At 40.9% G+C, this 20893-nt stretch overlaps 2 protein-coding genes across 26 annotated transcripts in view; one reads left to right on the forward strand and one right to left on the reverse strand.

Moving 5' to 3' along the window:
• CFAP92 (cilia and flagella associated protein 92 (putative)) overlaps nucleotides 1-20893 on the forward strand; it is a 332392-nt gene that overhangs the window by 98390 nt on the left and 213109 nt on the right. The gene's annotated exons all lie outside the window — the stretch shown is intronic.
• The window catches only part of IQSEC1 (IQ motif and Sec7 domain ArfGEF 1), a gene marked incomplete at its 5' end in the record, with an annotated part of 298180 nt that overhangs the window by 17441 nt on the left and 259846 nt on the right, over nucleotides 1-20893 (reverse strand). For all 25 annotated transcript variants that reach the window (XM_083489190.1, XM_083489202.1, XM_083489191.1 and 22 more), the window contains 6 exons: nucleotides 106-231; nucleotides 3685-3714; nucleotides 5379-5518; nucleotides 7051-7217; nucleotides 8604-8726; nucleotides 11824-11985. In XM_083489190.1, coding sequence (XP_083345316.1) covers nucleotides 106-231; nucleotides 3685-3714; nucleotides 5379-5518; nucleotides 7051-7217; nucleotides 8604-8726; nucleotides 11824-11985 — 748 coding nt within the window. The remainder of the gene's footprint in view (nucleotides 1-105; nucleotides 232-3684; nucleotides 3715-5378; nucleotides 5519-7050; nucleotides 7218-8603; nucleotides 8727-11823; nucleotides 11986-20893) is intronic.

Consider the following 20893-nt stretch of genomic DNA (forward strand, 5'->3'; position numbering starts at 1 on the left):
ACATAGTGCCCCTACATGGATTCGGCATTTAAGTAAGCCCCTTTACTTAATGGAGTCTCTGCATTAATATAATGTGTTATAAAAATACGCCTGTCAGATACATACCACAAGCAGATCATTAAATAAAAATATTTCCCGCTGGTGTAATCCAAGCTTCTGTGGTTTATTTGGATCTGGAACTTCAAAGAGCCTGCAGTAGCAAACAAGTCTCCGATGTGGAAGAGAAAGGACCTGTGGGATATAGTACAATGCTGACTTTAGTCAATTAAAAAGGAGCTCAGTATTATTTAGGTGAAGTCTTCTCCACAACGGTGAAGGAGGAAATAGCTAAAAATGGTGAAAATAAAAAACATTTAAGGAAAAGCTTTTCATTAGCCTCTCTTTGCACCCTTTTGGATTTTCCTTTTTTTGTCATCATATTTATATATTGGTGGTAAACTCATATGTTATTTCATGAAGCCTGTTGTCCAATGCTACTATCATTAACACAGGGTGGGTTAACGCTGGTGGGTTAAACCACTGTGCCGCTTGGGCTTGCCGACTGAAAGGTCGGTGGTTCGAATTCCCACGACGGGGTGAGCTCCCATTGTTCAGTCCCAGCTCCTGCCAACCTAGCAGTTCGAAAGCATGTCAAAGTGCAAGTAGATAAATAGGTACCGCTCTGGCGGGAAGGTAAATGGTGTTTCCGTGTGCTGCTCTGGTTTCGCCAGAAGCGGCTTAGTCATGCTGGCCACATGACCTGGAAAAATGTCTGTGGAAGCAGACAAATGCCGGCCCCCCTTCGGCCTTTAAAGCGAGATGAGCGCCGCAACCCCAGAATCGTTCGTGACCGGACTTAATTGTCAGGGGTCTCTTTACCTTTACTATCATTAACTCTTCAACAGTATTCTGATTTTCCTCAGTAGCGGGAATAGGTGAAAATAATTCACCCTAGCTCCATGCCAGTGCATGTATTGTATCTGATACAGTATGGGGACTAAGGTTCCTTTACTTCAAGGTCAATACGGATTTCCCACAAGATGCTAGCCTGTTTATACATGGACAAACAGAAGGCTACTAACAATAAGTTTTAATTGCAATGAATTTTTATTAGAGTCTAACTTCATAGATTCTAAGTTCTTCTTAGCCCCAGTGCAGAGGAACTGCATCTCAGTTCCTGAGCCAATAATTTTATTTTGGCATCCATGACATCTAAGGTAAGATGCCAAACGTACGAGGGGCGGGGGCGGAATCCTGATCAGCAAAGTGACCTGCCACACATGGTCCACTTTTACAATGATTGATGCAGCATGCACAATTTAAAATTCCTTCCATATGAAGAATATAATATATACTTCATATTCATACAAATGTTTTAATGAAGTGTCTCAAAGTATAACACAAAGTCAGCAAGAAAACGTTTCTCATATTCAGTGAGCTTCTGAGCTCTTGCAGATCAGTTGCCCAATTCTATTCAATACATGGGGAAACTATAGCAAATCTGTGTTTCCTGATTAACAGCAGAATAAAGAGTGGCTAATCTGTGGCTCACTAAATGTTGTTGAACTCCAACTCCCATCAGCTCCAGCTACCATGGCCAGTAGTAAGGGATGGTGGAAAATGTTAGCCTCTCCTGGTTTAGGGCATGAGTCTTGACTTCCCTTCTGTGAATGGAGCAGAGTTCACTGAACAGATTCCCCACAAACTTAACAGCTGGCTCCTGTAGGTTGTGGACATTTGGAAATTGGGATGTGGTATGGCAGGAGCTGGTGACTGGAGGAGCGAGTTAAGACCCAAACCTAGTTGTTCTAAAAGGTCAAAGCCAGAAATTCATCTTATCAATTAGTACAAAAATTACTGAAGAATTATGGTTTGCTCCAAAGAAAATTCTTATATTTAATTTCTAATATTAAACACAAGTGAAAAGGCAATTTCTTTACTTTTTAACTTTTATTTTAGTTCTAATTTTTTCTTCTGGAGGTAATGCTAGAATACTTGAGGTACCTGAATAACATTACTAAGCATATTCTATTTAACTTAATATGGCAATGAGGTTTCATTGATAACTGGAAGCCTGAATATTTGCTGTCAAAGGTCCCACAATAGTCACCAACAGCAGTATTCCAACATTTATTACCGTATGTGACAATATGTGAAGACCTTCATCTATACAGTTGTACCTCAGGTTAAGTACTTAATTCATTCCGGAGGTCCATACTTAACATGAAACTGTTCTTAACCTGAAGAACCACTTTAGCTAATGGGGCCTCCTGCTGCTGCTGCACGATTTCTGTTCTCATCCTGAAGCAAAGTTCTTAACCTGAAGCACTATTTCTGGGCTAGTGGAGTCTGTAACTTGAAGCGTATGTAACCTGAGGTAACACTGTACCTGTCCCCTAACCCCTATATATAAGAGATAAACAGAATAAAAAAAATTCCTTCCAGTAGCACCTTAAAGACCAACTAAGTTAGTTCTTGGTATGAGCTTTCGTGTGCATGCACACTTCTTCAGATACTTCTTCGTATCTGAAGTATCTGAAGAAGGTGCTACTGGAAGGAATTTTTTTTATTTTGACTATGGCAGACCAACACGGCTAGCTATCTGTAATATAAACAGAAGACATGCAAGGGCACACCCAATGCTCAATGTTCTCCGTTTTGCAGCTTGTGTGTGTGAAAGATCCTAAAGGAATGTCTCAGTCCCACATTCCTCTACTGCATAATCTTGTGCTAAGTTTCCACACTGATTGATTAAGCTGATTAAACACTAAAAACAATGAAAGCAAAGCACATTTATGAAATATTCTGACATTAAAATAATGCAAAAGAAAGAGATGTATGTTTAAATATCTGCAGATCAGAGGCCATGCACACCTTTGAGGGGAGAGGCAAATTGTTTTTAATCTCAAAATTGTTAGGAAATATGTCTAAGGGCAGCTCATCACAACTGACCTCAGCCAGGTTTATAAACAAAGCTGCCCCCACTTTCACTTATGCTTGCTGTTATGTTTCCAAGGGGTTGCTCGTGCGCAAGCAGGGCAAACCTCTCCCTGGCTGGCTGCTAATGTAAACTTTATCTGTCCGGAGAGCCACTCGCCCGTGGCCGCCTCAATCGCTGGCAGAATCCGTGAGTGGGCGTTTCTTGAACTTCTTCCAGCACAAAAGCTCCTTGACGCCCAGTCTTCGCCTTCCCTCTCTGCGCAAAAGCCTTCTGCGCAGAGAGGGCGTGGGCAGCGGAGGACCCCTTCCTTCCCCGCTTGTCCCAGGCAAGGAGTCGTGGGACTGCCTCGCCACATCCGTCCGACTCCTGCACCCCCTCTCCCCTGGACCTGCGTTTATTCTCTTCCCCAGAAGAGGAGCTGCTTCTCCCAATCCCTGGAGGCTCTCTGGAATCCCTCTGGCTTTTGCTCTCTCCCTCCGGCACTGATGGCAGTTCCCTGACACTTGCTAATTACCGTAATTGACTTTTATATTTCATTGTTGTACCAAGCTCTATCTGTGTGATACTGAACCCCACAGAAAAAAGAACAATCTGGCTCCTTTACAAAATGGAAATGTTTCATTAGGTCAACAATTGACACTTTTAAATATTTAGGATGAGAAAACAATGAACTGCCAAAATCTGAGTAACAATTTAAACATATTAGGGCCCTTCTGACGAGCTTTGCTTACGGAACAGAAATGAATATTAAAGGAAATACCTACACAACCAAGTCCATGGTGTAGAGATCCAATCTACAGCAGAAAAAGACACATACAAGTTCATTAAATTTCAGAGAAATACATATCATATCAAGCAAATACTTCATGGTCTTACTATCACTAAACTCCTATAAAAGCAAACATGCCTATAAATAATGATGGGCATTTATTTTCAAACCCCCTTTTGCATAGTCACGCTGTCACTAAGCAGGAATGAGCACAAGGAATGCTAATTTAATCCTAATGACTTTATTTAATCATTCAAATTGCTTTCTCACAAAGCTTAAATTCTGCAGTGTATTTCTGCAGCTTTCAAAACTCCACTTTCCAGTCTATAAGGCAATGAAAGTTGTATAACTCTACCTCTTCATTTTGGAAAAGCCATTATCTGTAAGCCTACAAAGATGCAATGAGTGTGCCCACCTTCCCATATAAACACAACAGCTGCCCCACAACTTTGGAATTCTGTTTCTTTGGACTCTTGCCATATTCCTAAGGTGCAATATGATTTCTTTACTGGCGCTGACTTTTGGTTGTTTGCATTAAGCTGGCACGCAGGGATAAAAAGATGTTGGAATATTTTCATGTTTAATATAGAGGAATAAAAACCTCTATGCTTTAGAGTGGGTGGGATATAAATACTTAGAAAACTAAAGAAACTATATAAAATAGATCCAGTAACTCAGGAGAGACACTTTCTGAGCAGTCATTTATGCCCCCAAAGCTGGATATGGCTCAGTAGGAAATGGTTCAGTGAATAGAGCAGTGTTTCCCAAACTTTTTTGGGCAACGGCACACCTGTTTACAAAAAAAAAATCTCGCGGCACACCACCATTAAAGCCCCGCCCCATGACGTCAGCGCGCAGCGATCGCGCACGCGCAGGCTAAGCGGCGATGGGATGTGGTAGCAGCGGCGGCACACGAAGTCCCCCAGGCAGCGGAGCAGCTCGCCCGTCGAAGCCTGAACGATCACCCGCCGCGGGGAGCCGGGGGCGGCGGCGCGGTTGCGGCGGGCAGCGGCGGGGGTGGTGGTGGCTGCTTGCCGCCCTCCTGGGCGGAGGCGGGCACGGTGGGCACCGGCACGGCCAAGGGCCCCTGCTTGGTGCCTTCGGATGGGGGAGCTCGCTCGCTCGCCGCCCCGCGTGTGCTCGTCGAGCAGGCGCAGGCCCAGTAGCGAGCGGCGATGGGGCTAGCCGGAGAAGAGAGGGCGAGCCCCCTCCGCTCCGGCCCTAAAAAGGGCAAGCCACGCCCCCTCCAGCCAGCCGATTGGCTGGCCAGGAGGCGTGGCCGGATGGGATTCCCCTGCTCTCGCGGGGGCTGAGATGGCTGGATGGGATTCCCCTGCTCTCGCAGGGGCTCAGATGGGATTCCCCGCTCACGTGGGGGCGGATGGGATTCCCCGCTCACGTGGGGAAGGGCGTGATGCCCGCAACCCCACCTCCTGGGGCAGGCCCAGTAGCGAGCGGATGCGCAGGCCCAGTAGCGAGCGGCGATGGGCTGTGGGAGCTCGCTCGCTCGCCGCCCCGCGTGTGCTCGCCGCCGCCGCCCCGCCTCTCACCGCCCGCCTCGCCCGCCTCCACGGAACACAAGGCAAAGTTCCACGGCACACTAGTGTGCTGCGGAACAGCGGTTGGGAAACACTGGAATAGAGAATATACTTTTGTACATGTAACTCGCAAATGCAAAATATAACTTACCGGTTTCTTTCCTACTATGAGTTTTTCAACCTTTTGGACCTGTGACACATGATCCTCGTTTGTCTTGAGCTCCCGCTTTCGGATTCTTTCATAGATCCCAATAAGCATCTCCCGTGGAATATCTTCACCATCATCTACACCTGCAGAACCCAAACATCATTGTTACCAGCTCAAAAACTGCAATACCTCTACAACTTGATGACACTTCTGCCTTGTAAAGAATGTGATCTAGCTACTGGTTGTTACACTAACATCACTGATACTAAATCTTTGCATGTCATGATCAGTATCTCCGAAGAACCTGCCATTTAACAATTAAAGAAGTGAATTTCAATCAATGACATTTGGATATATAAATATCGCCCCTCATTCTTGTTTAGAATTCCAGGGTAGTATACAATCAATAAGAGTAATCATAAAACATCTGATGAACGAAGAAAACAGTATTTAAAATATACATAAGATTAAAATGCCCAGATGACTAAAAAAGGTGTTATGGTGCAGAAAAGATTGCAACTGGTGCCAGAAGAACCTGCATAGGGAGCGCTTTCTATAAACACTTTGCTCTCATGTATTATATCTCTGATAATGGCATTTGAAGAGGGGCCTTGGCAGAAGATCTTAACAGACAAGTAAGTTAATATGGGAAGAGGCACTCTTTTGAGTATTTGGGTTCCAAGCCATTTACACTGAATTGGTCTCCAGTTATGCTCTTTTAAAATCAGTATGATATTTATTTACTTAAAAGATTTCTATCCCTATCTGCAAAATACACATTTGCCCTATTTTTAGGATACAACAGTAACCAAGAGTACTGCGGAGTATCAATACAATTAGGTAACAGATAGCAGTTTGTTAACACACACACACACACACACACACACACAAAATGTTAAATGTCCGAGCAATAATAAAACTCAGTGTTAGTTAAAAATATTGCAGTCTTGAAGCACCATTCGTGGAAGATAAAGCACATTCTCAACCTAGTTGCTTTAAAAACATTAATAAAGACTTTCTGCTGTGATATGCTTACTGAATGAAGTTGTCCCATAGACCTGGAGAGGGATGGTTTGCAGTGCAGAAATACAAGAGGCAATCAAAATTACAAGCACCCGCACATTGGTCTTTCAGCTATAAAACATTTCCTTTCTCTCCAGAACTTGAATATCGGTTTCCTCAGCCTCCTTAGAGTTCTAAAACACTTTTGTAGGGTATAGTCACACAAACGCATAATATGGAACAGAATCTAATTACTGAATTCTTTTGCGGTTTTTGTGGTGTAGACCATAATGGCAAATGTCTATGCATGTTTACTCATAAGTAAGTCTTACTATGTTCAATGATTTACTTCCATGTAAGTGTGCATAGAATTGCAACTTATTGCTGCAGTTTTTACAACAATGTGCTTCCAAAGCCATGTGGCAGACTTTTCTGCCTCTTTAGTATTTAAGAAACGATCTATTTAGAAACGGGTGCTGCCACATTGTTAGTAATCAGACTGTTGTCCTTTCCCAAAAACCCTTTCCAATCTTCTCCTGGCCTGGTAACAAATCATAGTACAAATGGCAGACTAATAAAGAAAAATGGGGCTTTTGACATTTTGTGTTCAAGACTGGAGGAAATGAAACAAACCCAGCCTTTAGACCCTGGCAAATTTTTGAATTATGCATACCTCTTAGATTCTTGACAAAATCTTCAAGCTTCATTTTGCGTTCTGGTTTCACATTTGGACTATACATATCTGTGTTTAATAATATGATTGCAAAAGCTAGGATGAAGATGGTATCAGGATTTCTAAACTGTCTCACAACACCTGGATTGCAGATGCAGTATCTCTGGCTACGAAAGACACCGAAATAAGAGCGGTCAGATTCAAGGATGAGTCAATAAGCCTTTTAGAACAAACCAATAAACTGTTTCATTGAGGATACTGGAATTATACTCCTGACATACACATTTAATGCTTGAATATTAATTACCATTCCATCACATTATCTCAGCTAATAATAGTATCTTTAATGCAGATGATGTATTATTATACCCACTCTTTGTAACCAAATTACTATTTGCTGATCTAGATATTCCGGTGGTTAAGGCTAGTCTAACTCCATTACAGTAAGTGCCCTCAGTTTCCTGCAATATTCACTTGTTGTATAGAAATATACATAAAATATACATATACATATTTATCACTGCAGACTGCAAACCATACCTAGTGGATCAAAGAGGATAAAAATTACCCAGATTTCCACAATTCATCAGAAATAGGATAGTGGTGACAATTATACATTCTTTATTCATGGAAAAGTAAGGTAATATAAGACTACTGCAAGTGTAAAACAGCTTATATTTGTAGGGCAAAATATGCAATGGAAAGGCCAAATTTTCTTGGGTTGAACATCACAGTCCAAATGAAGTGCACCACTGACTCAGGTAAACATTTCCTCCTTCTAACCATGTAGATATAGCCAAAATATGCCAGCACAAAGTCAAACTATGCAACAATATCTGATGCAACTTTGATCCATAATTTATATCTATGCTAATATGCCATTTGTACACATTTCATGCCTAATGAGCCTGACCAATGGCTTCAACAGATCTGTGGCACCCTCTGAGGATAGGCCTCTTTATTTTTAGCATATTGGAAGATTCTTCACATTTCTCCCCACGTCCCCACCATGGATAAAGAACATTTGTCTAGGCTTTAATAAGTTAATGCTCTTTGCTCAGCTAAGCTAAACTGCTTAATTAAAAGGTCAGCAGAGTACATTGCAAAATGTTATAAAGGATAAATGCTTCCATTTCAACAAGATGAGAACATAGAATATTTACAGCACAATCCTTTACATGCCTACTCAGAAGTAAGTCCCGCTGCGCTCAATAGGCCTTACACCGGGGTAAGTGGGTATAGGATTGTGACCTTAATTTCCTTTAAAATGTTTAAACCGACAGTAGACATTTCTTTGTTCACATTTAGACTTGATAACATAAGATACAACATACAAAGCTGCCAGAATCTATAGCCGCCTTTTCCCAACCTAGTGGCCTCTGGAGGTTTCTAAGTACATCTCTCATCAACTCCAGAAGGCTGGTCTACAATATATAATATCGTGAGAACAGAATTTTAGATTAAGATAATATTTAACTACTTCAGCCTGAGTACACTCAAACCTACTACGTATGTGACTAAACCTTGTGATAGCTATCTGTTTACGTCCATACCTAAAAGCTTCTATGAGTCGTTCTACTTTTTGAGCTTCCCCTTGAACACGGATATGAGCTTGGAATTTCCTGAGTGCTTCATCTAGTTCCATAGCTGAGAAGTCCATTTCATCCACAACACAGCTAGGACAAAGAAGAAGAAGAGTTTTGATTTTGCCACCCTCCAGCATATCCCGCCCCCCAGCAATCCACCCTGCCTTCAGTAAAATACCAACTGCTGTACTTAGTATAGTATTCAGTCAGATGAAGCATGCAATGATTAAAGGGCAAAGAGAGAATTATGAGCACTATATATCAATTAAAGAAGCTTATGTAAGCAGGTCATGATTTTTCAAAGACATCTCTCTGGCAGAAATAATAATCACTTTTATGTTCTTCAAAAAGCAATTTCCCCCAGTCAGTAGCTCCATTAGAAAACAACCAAACATTACTTTAATTTACTACTTTACTGAGCAGTAGGGCACGGAGCAACAGACACCAGTCCCCTCCTTGCCTATCCTATGAACGTTGGAAGGGAGGGTGGCAGCAAGAAGACCCTGTGTTCTTTTACTTTCCTTCTTGCATGCCTTTGAGTGGATAGCAAAAGGGGAAAACAATATACTTTCCCTTCTCTGACAGAAGGGGTACCAGTTACCACACACCGTTTCCCCCCTTAAAGTGTTGTGCATAATAACACACCAGTACTCTTTTCAATAACTGGAAAGGAAAAGAGAGAGGAATTGTGTAGCAGACAGTGGAGAGGGGAGAGCAGAGAGGGAGAAAAGGCACTCAGGTGGACAGGGCTGATTTAAAAGGCTGATGCAAAACCATGATTTGTGAAACCATGATCTAATTGCCTTTTCTGCTGCCTGTGAGGTCTACTTGCCAATAAAATAAAATAGAATCTGGAGGTTTCTTTCCTTTTTATTAGGCTTTTGAGGTTATACACAATGAAAGATCAATCTCTGCAAAGTACAATAGACTAATGCAGGTGCCACGGTAAGAACGTATGACCCATGCTAAAAGGCTTTTTATTAAAATGCATTGACATGTGGCATCAGGGTAAAAATGTTTATGATTGTTCAAATGAGGGGCAGAACCAGGCAATTAAAATGCAGAGGGACAGGTATCAATTCAAAGAGGATACTTTGGATAAAACATATGTGCCAGAGACATTCGCAAAGACACACCATGCACAAGAGTTTAAAAGCTAATACTGGAAGCCACTGATTCAAGTTGTGTGAGCTGTTGTACTTTGTTTTAAATGATAGCATAGATGCAAAGAGCATAATGGAAACCTGCTGGGATGGAGAGAACCAGTGGGCATTGGTTATTTCTGGATACAAACTCTACAGAAAGGACAGGGAAGGACAGCTGTTGGAGGTGGCATCACTCTGTACATCAAAGAGGCATACAGTCCCAAAAGCTAGAAATCTCAAAAGGGCAGAGTCTTCCACAAAATATCTGTGGATGGCAGTACCAGGTTCCCAAGAGTAGCTTACTACTGAGCATATAGTATCATCCTCCTGACCAAAATGCCCAGGGTGATTCTGAGATGGACAATGAAATTTTCCTCATAATCTAATTAGCTATGTCACATATCCATAAAACAGCAAACGGTCAACAAATAAAGCCAGGTCTTTTTAGTACCTTGGTTAGCTGTATAATGCAGGAAAACTTGACATATTTCATAACCCGATGCAACACAGAAATAAATGCCATCTTGGTACCTGACACAAGCTAACATGGGAAGCTTCTGCACTCCTAAGGTTGCTTGTTTTAACTGAACATTGCAATTGCATATTTAATTCCTTTGGCTGCATTCCAGTGCTCAGTTAAGTGCACTCAAAACCTCATTGAATGCCTTTAAAACATAATAACAGGCAAACAAAAAAGATCCAATGTTTAATTTATAAGATTTTAGTCAATGAAGCAAACATGAAGAGGAGGTCATCAGGGTTAAATTTCCTAGCCTATTTGTAGATCATATGTTTTGGCATTGTGTCAAATAGGCATCAATAACATTTTCACGTGGTGCAACTCCCAGGACAAAAGCCTCTCTTTAACAGAGTTAGGCAAGATGCCAACATAACGTTCTCATCTACAGGACTGTTTTTAGAAAACATCACTTTGGAATTTAAAATCTGTGTTGATTTTTCAAGGAAGACCCATGAGCTGACAGATTTCTGCTCCCCTCCCCACCCCCTAGAAGAAGGCCCTGCTTCACTGTTCCTTTGTAGTACGGAAATATATAGAACAAGTGGGTCCAGGAATAAGATAACCCACTTGCCAAGTATAGAATGCTTCATTAAAGCATATTTATATGAGTGCATTCTGCCGATTAAGGTGTACCACTAATCAACAGGAACCTTAGCATTCAACAGCAATTCTTCATCAAAGTAATGTATACATAATTCTACAAATTTGGGCCAATATGTCATGAGCTGGCATGCAGTACACAGTAAGGTAAAGGTAAAGGGACCCCTGACCATTAGGTCCAGTCGTGGCCAACTCGGGGGTTGCAGCGCTAATCTCGCTTTATTGGCCGAGGGAGCCGGCATATAGCTTCCGGGTCATGTGGCCAGAATGACTAAGCTGCTTCTGGCGAACCAGAGCAGTGCACGGAAACACCATTTACCTTCCCACCGGAGCGGTACCTATTTATCTACTTGCACTTTGATGTGCTTTCAAACTGCTAGGTTGGCAGGAGCTGGGACCGAGCAACAGGAGCTCACTCCATCACGGGGATTCGAACCGCCGACCTTCTGATCGGCAAGTCCTAGGCTCTGTGGTTTAACCCACAGCGGCACCCGCGTCCCATGCAGTACACAGTACAGCACATCAAAACTGAAAATATTGTGGCACTTGCTTTCTGGATGGTAGTGGTCTTCCACATTTTGTCATGTCATTTTATTTTAGACAATGAATTGAGTAATACTTCAAGGAATAATAAAGGACTTATAATCAGTAGACACTTTCCTTCTGGATGAGCATATCCTAGGCAATTAAAATAATAATATAGTATAGCAGATAAATAGCTAAGAACCGCCTTCTGGAACAGTCTTTCTGAGTTGCGCCCATAGCTGTAAATGTATATGGGGAAATAATTTTTTCCTGGTTTTTCTTTTTCTCTAAAACTGCACTTAGCTTATGCACAAAACAATTGGTGAACATCCCTTTCTTTAAAATCCACATAGTGTACACTTAAATATGCAACAGATGCTTCATATCTGCTACTTACTCCAACACATCCCGGTTAAACTGCTTTTGTCGATTTCCAAGGAATTCTCCAATCATCTGTCTGCTGAGTCCTTTTCTCTGCAGAAGGAAATGAGCAACTCCAACAGGCGTATCTGGCACAAAGCCTCTCTCAATTAGGTACTGGATTCCTTTTTCAGGTTTTCTACAAGAAGAAAAAAAACCCAAATCTCCCATTAGTCACTTTCACAACATAATCAGGGGGCATATGTATTTTTATTGTGTGTGTGCGTTTATAATATTTGTTGCTGCATACCACTTAGATTTCTTTAAGGAAATTGTGCTATATAAATATTTTCATAAATAAATTTAAAATAAATAAAATAAAGATTGGGGTTGTCTTAGGGCTCTTCCACAATCAACACAAGGTATACAGTCGTACTTCAGAAGTCAAATGCCTTGCGAGTTCAACCTTTTGGCTCCCAAATGCCGCAAACCCAGAAGTGAGTGTTCTGGTTTGCAAACATTCTTTGGAACCCAAACGTCTGACACAGCTTCTGTGGCTTCCGATTGGCTGCAGGAGCACCCTGCAGTCAATCAGAAGCCGTGTCTTGGTTTCCGAATGTTTTGGACTTCTGGAAGAGATTCCGTTCGACTTCAGAGATATAACTGTACAACTTAAATCATTTGAGGACCAATTTTACTGTTATTACCAGTGGGGAGTAACAATACCGCAGCAGTTATGAAAAAGTATGTGACCACATCTTTAACATAGTGCTTTTTAAAACCTACACCTGCCATTTATTTCTGCAACTCTTAGCAGACTCACAGTTCTTGCTTTGCACAGACCCTTCTCTCAACAGCACCCCCTCCCATCCCATGTGAGAAGCACTGATGAACAATACCAAGTAACCCTCTAGTCCTGCTTCTACCACAAACAGTATGCTGTTTGAAACAGTATTAAACAGATGCTCCTGGAAAGCAGACAAGCTGTAGCATGGAGTCAGTAGCCCTTCCTTGTTTTTCCCAGCATCTGGAGCGGATATAGCCTTTAAATTCTAAGATCCCATTTAGCTACTGTGGTGGACAGCTTTTTTAAAAAATATAACATTGGTGTGTTTTTTTTAAACAATATTTTCATATTTAAACTGTTTAACATGGTTGCATCAAGATATATCTTTGTTTACAATGCAGCACATGCCATGCAGCAATTGCATAAAATAAAAATAAAACAACAATGAACACTCAGATAAACGTTTCTACATATATTAACAAAGTTGTGTCAAAGTGTATATACCAAAATTATTATGATTATCACAGAAATGATGTATAGTAATGTGTATTGCTCTGATTGGTGACCATAAATTAAATGTATTTTGTATCAATAACAATTAGAATTTATAGGAAAGGAGGAGAGGGGGGAAATTAAAAATCACACTTCATGCACGCCAGACTGTGCTTTAAACTATGGGTACTGTTCTTCCATGTGTTGAACAGCTATTGCTTGATACATCACCCATTATTTTTTCTATTCCTTTTCAATAGTCAGCACCACTCCCTATAGTACTGAATTCAGTAACTCAATTCTTTGCTTTTGTTTGCAAGGGAGCATCATGGGGTGGGGAAGAGGGAGGTAATCTGGGGAGGTAATCCAGCTCCTCTTTATAGCACTCCTGCCACTTTACTCCCTATCACATTACTCCCTAATTTGGATAGGGCCTAGTTTGGCACTGAGCTATGCTATCCAACCAGAAAGCTGTAGTTTGATATATCCCTCCAAATCAGCATCGAAAAAGAAATAAAAACCTGTGGTTTGCAATCTTGATTTGGGCTAATCACTCAAACCATAGTGTGCAAGTTCTGACATCACAGCAAACTGAGGTTTCTGAAACAAGTTGGTATTTTATTAAGCCAGGAGTGTGAGGGAAGGATTGAAAAGTAGAGAGAGGGAGAATGTACATAAAGAGCTTCCCCCCAACCCTCCAAACCATGCTTTGAACAAGCAATATGGTATCTGAATGCACTGAATGCTAAATGCAAGATTGAGACTGAAGTAGTCAAGGCAGACAGAGATTATGCATTCATCTGCTGCTATGTAAACATCAAAAGGTTTGTGTACTGCAACAGTGACCAACCACAATTCAATATTTTCATTGTGTTCTCCATTTTCTAAGGTATTACAAATATCTGAAAATGCAAATGGATTTCCAACTTTGCAGATGGAGTATGCAGCTTTCTGCTCAGACATGTGAAATCAATTTCCAAGAACAAGGTGACCCTGCTATTTTTATACCAAGATGGTCATGTAACCACATCTTTCCTCATGTAGGTTATTGTCAATAACATTACCAAATCTCCTAACATGCTTACTCTGCTGGACTTTACTAGTAAAAATTTGACGCGGCAGCTAAAAAAGCCAATGCAATTCTGGGCTGCATCAATAGGAGTATAGCATCTAGATCAAGGGAAGTAATAGTGCCACTGTATTCTGCTCTGGTCAGACCACACCTGGAGTACTGTGTCCAGTTCTGGGCACCACAATTCAAGAAGGACACTGACAAACTGGAACGTGTCCAGAGGAGGGCAACCAAAATGGTCAAAGGCCTGGAAACGATGCCTTATGAGGAACGGCTAAGGGAGCTGGGCATGTTTAGCCTGGAGAAGAGGAGGTTAAGGGGTGATATGATAGCCATGTTCAAATATATAAAAGGATGTCACATAGAGGAGGGAGAAAGGTTGTTTTCTGCTGCTCCGGAGAAGCGGACACGGAGCAATGGATCCAAACTACAAGAAAGAAGATTCCACCTAAACATTAGGAAGAACTTCCTGACAGTAAGAGCTGTTCGACAGTGGAATTTGCTGCCAAGGAGTGTGGTGGAGTCTCCTTCTTTGGAGGTCTTTAAGCAGAGGCTTGACAACCATATGTCAGGAGTGCTCTGATGGTGTTTCCTGCTTGGCAGGGGGTTGGACTCGATGGCCCTTGTGGTCTCTTCCAACTCTATGATTCTATGATTCTATGATATCTGGTAAGTAAAAGAAACAATCAGACTTTTACCCTCATAGCTGAGTACCATAGAAAAACTGCCTCATCATCATGTCTTAAAATCTGCCTGCCTGAAAGTTTACATCTGAAACAAAAAGAATATGTGCTGTTATTCCCACAAGGGCAAGCTAAGATAATATTTCCTTTATTCAAAATATTTCTTTCCTCTGAGAAAACAGAAGAAACTAAAGCTACAATCCTAAACACACATACTATTGAGTATGCTACATTGAGGTCAGTGGGATTCACTTCAAGTAAACATGCTTAGGATTCTGAATCAGAATTCTTTTCTCCATCTGAACTCATTGGTTCTGTACAAAGTGGAACAAGGTGAGATCTATACATTACAACAAGCTTTGTTCCTTTGGCTGAATAAAGTTGTACAACTTGCTTGTACAGTACATATCAATCTTTTCTTTTGGGAACACACCATAATATTCTTTCAGGTTATGAGGCAACTGAACCTAGTAGTCAAAAATATGCAAGACAATGCTTTGCCAATACCATTCACGTCCTGAAGTACTGTATTTTAATTATTCTCTAGAAAGAAAGATTAATGGTTCTGAAGAAGGCTGTTTTAAAGTTGTACTTTCGGGAAAGAAATAGATGGTCAAATGGAAAGAAGGCAAAAGGCAAATATCAAATTAGAAAAGGGGATTTTTATTTGTGCTATTTTTAGTCGTTCAAAGATGACTGGGCATAATGAACATATAAAAATGTGTTTTTGCAGAGTATCATTACAGTAATGCAAAGGAATGGAGAATATGTTATGCTGTAGAATTATTTCCATGTGGAAAATGCTACAGAAAACACACACCATAACCTGGATTGTTGACCTGGCCAGTAATGTATTTGCTCATGTAACTGAGGATAGGACTGCAGCCATGTGAGCCAATGTAGAAAAGTGGTTAAGAGTGCTGGCCAGGGTTCAAATTGCCACTCACTGATTTTGTAAGGATAAAATGGGGAAAGGGAGAAGTATGTGTGCTGCCTTGAGCTACTTGGAGAAAAGGAGCAATATAAAAGTAATAATAAATAAAATAAAATAAAAATAACGAAGGCAAAAGGGTTGTACATTTTTAAAGTGAGTGTCTTCTGCACAGGTTCACACACTTTAAAGTAGTATGTGAGAGGTTTCAAAATTCTATGCTGTTCCTGCACGCCTTTTTCACTGGGTGCCAGTTCTGATTCCAGTATTATTCTAAATGTGCTTGTTTTTCTATGGACAGAGGGGGTAAATACGGACAACCATTTATTGATTGATAGTCTGCTAATATATGCAGAGAGCCACTTGGTGAGACACTAACCCATATTATGTTGCAGATGAGTAACAAGAGCCACTTACAGTATGTATCTGAGCCAATATCTAGGAAAGCAGAGAAATCAAATGGCAGGAAAATATAGAAGACTAGCTAAAGTAGTGGTTCCATGCACACTGTAGCTAGTTACTACTTGAATTAAGGGCAGTTTATATTTACTTGGCCACTCCATTCTTTGGTAGAAATACACTACATGATCAAATCATTCAAGAGCAGAAAAGCATGTAAACCTCTTTGTTCAGATTTAAAACTTCTTTTCAGTTTTCCCCACTTCAGTTTCTTAAGCTTAATTGTATAGCTTAGTTCTTAATACTTGGGTTCTAAAACAAGGTGGCACTTTCTGTCAGTTTCCTAACCTTCTATTAATCACACCCCTGAGGCTCCTCTAGCAGTATAATAGACCCAGGGGATCACCAAACGCCTCCTAATTGGTTTGGGATTCTTCTCTTTCTCAAGACATTCTACCCCTTTCTTACTGAACGGAGACCCAAGTAGAGTGTTCACTAATATCTCTACTTCTCCTCTTCCCAATTCAGCTTCCCAGTTTTTCTCTTGTCTGTATACTCTTGAAAAAGGACACTAATTGCTGTATTTCAAACTAAGCTCAGAGACTTCCTTCTCTGGCTGCAGATATTTTCCTCAGAGTGGATCTCTCACACACAGCTCAGGAGCTATACTTCTACCCAGCTGAACACCAAGAACACCCAACTCCCAACTCTCAACCCCCTTTTCTTTCCCCCCTCCCAAAGTGCTTGCTGTATCTACAGCCAATCAGGTGAACCTACAGCTCAGCACTCTGGTGGAATTCCAAAGCACTGCATCACAAAACTCTGGTCTTGCTGAGCTTTCCGTCACACCCCTGCACTTGTTACATGGCAATAGTTGTGGCTGGCTGGGAAGCAGCCATTCTCAATTTCCAACAATGTCCCTGACACTATGGCTGGGTTCAGATGGCAACCAAGCCAAACTATGCCTCATGCTCACTGCAAGCTAAATTACCAGCAAGAAAGCAAAACAGCCACAATCACTTCGCCAGGAGCCTGCATGAGCTCTTATGTTCACACTAAGCCAGTGCTACTTGTGTGACATTGTTAATGTAAGCTCCCCAGACCCAGCTGCTTGGCAATGCGACTCCAGCAGCTGTCTGGGTGGGCCAGATCCTGGCACCAGACCTGTCTACAAGGTATAGACTTTGTTGTCCATTAGGAGATTATCAAAGACCCACAGAAGGTCTTTATTAGGACAGTTTAAAATGTCACAAGTAGCAAGCAAGTTTTTGAATTCTCCAGAACCCTTCTAAAGGCTAGAAATTAAACAAAACAGCAGGGAGGGAGGAGATAAGAAAAGCCCCAAAGCCTTCGGTTTGTAATAGTCTTAAAATGGAGTGCAGAAGGTGTGTTGGCATGTGCTGCTAGGTGAATAACTATTTCCAGTTGTGCAGAGAAACCCTGGGACAAAGAAACAATAAGGACAGCCCCACTCCAATTCTTTAAACAGGCATTAGGATAAGGTTACCAGATTTTTTTCAATGAATCCAGGGACACTTTTCAACTTCAATGGATTTTGTCGAAACGGGGACGTCTGGTAACCTTACATTAGGACTGACTGCCAGAAACTAGGGAGGCTACAGCAATCTGATGCATGATGCAGAACTACTTGTGGAAATCAACTGCTTACCCAAATACCATTTTTTAATATACTGTTGCTTGTTTCCCCCCTCCCCATTTCTGATGCTTCCGTTCTTTAGCCCTATTGTCCCAAATCCTCACATGCTGCAGTCCCTCTCTTCCCTCTTGCAATGCACTCACTACTAATAAATTTTCATTCTCTAAATAGCTGAAAAGGCAGCTGCCTCTGCTTTTCACTTGGATAATCTAACCAGCCTGAATTCCAGGGAACAGTAAATGAACTGGCAAATCCTGACCTCCATAATTACAATCAGACATATGCTTGGCCTTCCCTTTTTATAGTGGGCACTTCACAACAAAATTATATCCCCATCAGCTCTCTAGGTATTGTGGAAAGAGAATTCTGCTTAATCCTAGCACGGAGCTCTGTTATAGCAAATTGTGTGCTTGGAATGTTTAATACTAGATGGACCTGATTGGATGGGAGTGATGTAATGACTCCATTCCAGTTTCTGAGGCTATTCCAAGCTGCTAATAATGGACTCCATAGCCTTCAAAAGGCTGGATTTTCAATATTAGGGAAGGTTTATATATTCTCTGTAAATGACTATAAAGGATCCCCTCCCTACATTTTTGAACGCAGCAAACCCCTCCCTACATTTTTGAACGGAACTGATTCAGGCTATGAACCTTTTCCTCTCTATGCATATTACTGAGTATTTATTTAAAAGAGAAAAGTCATAAGAAGTCTTTTTGTTGCTATTACGGAGTAATCTACACTCCAGGTGTTGTAAAGACACTCTTTTATACTAAACCCCCAATAAACTGGCATTCACTTTCATGAAGACCTTTAACAGACATTTCTCATATTTAATAGAATCATAGGATTGTAGAGCGAGAAGGTACCCCAAGGGTCATCTAGTCCAACCCCCTGAGTCCTGTGTCCAATTTGAAACATTTGCTTAGCTTTGCAAATGTGATAGTAGTTGTATTGCAGTAGCACTATGAGATAACTTGTAAAAAGTTTGGAAGCAAAATGGGCTGTAGCCTGCTTAGATGCAACTTTACACCAAGAGTTTGCAAAGCTTGTTAAAATACACCTGTATGTTAAAGGTGCATCTTTCTTTGGAAGCAGTCCTACTTGCATATAAGGTGCATGAGATTATAGTGTTTTTTGGCTGAGTCCTCACTATGGTTCTCTTCACAGCTGATTTTTGGAAGAAGAAGAAATTTCTGCAAATGTGATGCAAAAGTTGGCTGTGCATGATGCCGGAATGTCACTCTGCCCATGTCATCAAGAAACCTCCTACACACAAGAAACTGCTTCCTGGAGCAGATTTGCTCTTTAGAATAGTGTTTCCTTCAAATAAATGAATAGGGAATGAATAAACAAATAAATTCATCAGCATTTGTCTGCTACTTTTAACAAATAAATATTTAGAAGGCAGTCAGTTCATGTCACAAATGGGAAAAGAAAAGAGCTACCATTACCGTAAATCCACAAACTCATTTTGTCTGTACGTTTCATTTTTCAGTTTATTTATTTATTCTTGCATGTTATTGAAGTGTCCTTTCTTAAATAAGCAAGCAAGTAAGTAAGTAAGTAAGTAAGCAAAGAAACTAACCCACAAGTTGAGGGACACCCTGTGAACTCTCTCCCTGTATCTGTCTGTATTAGTAACCCAGGTTTTTTTTAAAAAGATAACTTTTATTTATTTGAAATTATTCACACTCCAGCCTTCTGCTCTACAATACTTACAATAAACAGTAAAACAATATAAAAAGTAAGCAAGTGACAGAAAACAGTAAAACCTGCAGCTGCCCAAATAATACAGGCAACCCCCCATTTAAACGTTGGGGTTACGTTCCTAGTCAGTGAAATCATGTATATTTGAAACCCACTGAAAAAGACCGCAAACACCCTGTTCAGTCCTGCCCTTTTAGTGATGTTTCAGTTAAATCTTTATGATGTTTCCAGGTCACTTCTGGGTTCAACGCGATGCGCATATACACAGTCACACACATACTGAATGCATGTAAAGTGGGGGGGGGGTATCTGTATACCAAAAGGCACCAGGTATGGAATCTATGAGGTCACAGGTGGAAGGGGGCTTGCAATATATGCTAGTGCTCAGCAGCGCTTTGACTGTCATCTTAAAACAAACAAACAAACACAGCAGGCAATGGGTAAATTGCATTTGGCCTTTAGCGAAAAACTATTTGATCTTCTAATTATGTCAAATCACTTACAGGCCAATGCAACAAAAAAAATATTTTATACCCCTCATCCGTTGTAAAAGCTTACATCACACATTACCTAATTTAATGGTTCACTGCATGTTCACATGACTGGGAATAAGAGGACCTGCACATGGCTATGCTTTCTCAGTGTTCCTTCTTAAAAATGCTTCACAGTAACAGAGGTAGGAGCTGTGCGATGCTCAAGCTGTCTGATGTGATTCACAACACTAAGCAAACTGCATGTACGTAACTCATAAAGTCCTTTATTCCTGGAATATGGATGATTCAACATGTGTCTGAAGAACGAGGAAACCAACTAGACAAGAAAGCTGAACTGGAAAAAGCGAACAACTAACAACTAACAAAACTCATACAGCAAGCCAAAATAAGATTATTGTGTAATGTTTCTAGTCTGTGTAGTCTGGCTTTTTGAAATCTACCACATCATCAAGAAAAAGCAGGCATTTATTCTGCACTGACACCAATCAGTATAGCGAAACCATTTAAAACATCTTATGGTCTCTCCCACATGGAATATTGTATTGGGATTAATTTTTCAGTAACAGCCTCAGAGTACTTTGAAAAGACAAAAATGACAGGAGGCACCTGATAATTCCATGGAGCGATAAACCTCACAGTTCTTGTGAAACCTCAAAAGGGGTGTGCCTGCATCACAGAAAGATGCATAAGCAGCTAACAACAATACAGATCAATAAGCTAACTGAAGGGGAGAGATAGGAATTCTTGGCATCAGGTTTGTCCAAACCAGCATCATAGTATTTCAAAGTTAAAACCAAACTGAATGGTTTAAAAGCATTAAAACCTAAAAAAAAAAAAAAAAGTTTCCAAACCACATTTTCTTTTGGGCCTTAATTAAAACAT

The sequence above is a fragment of the Podarcis liolepis genome, assembly GCF_965112155.1.
Source record: "Podarcis liolepis genome assembly, chromosome: 2".
In the NCBI taxonomy this organism is placed as follows: domain Eukaryota; kingdom Metazoa; phylum Chordata; class Lepidosauria; order Squamata; family Lacertidae; genus Podarcis; species Podarcis liolepis.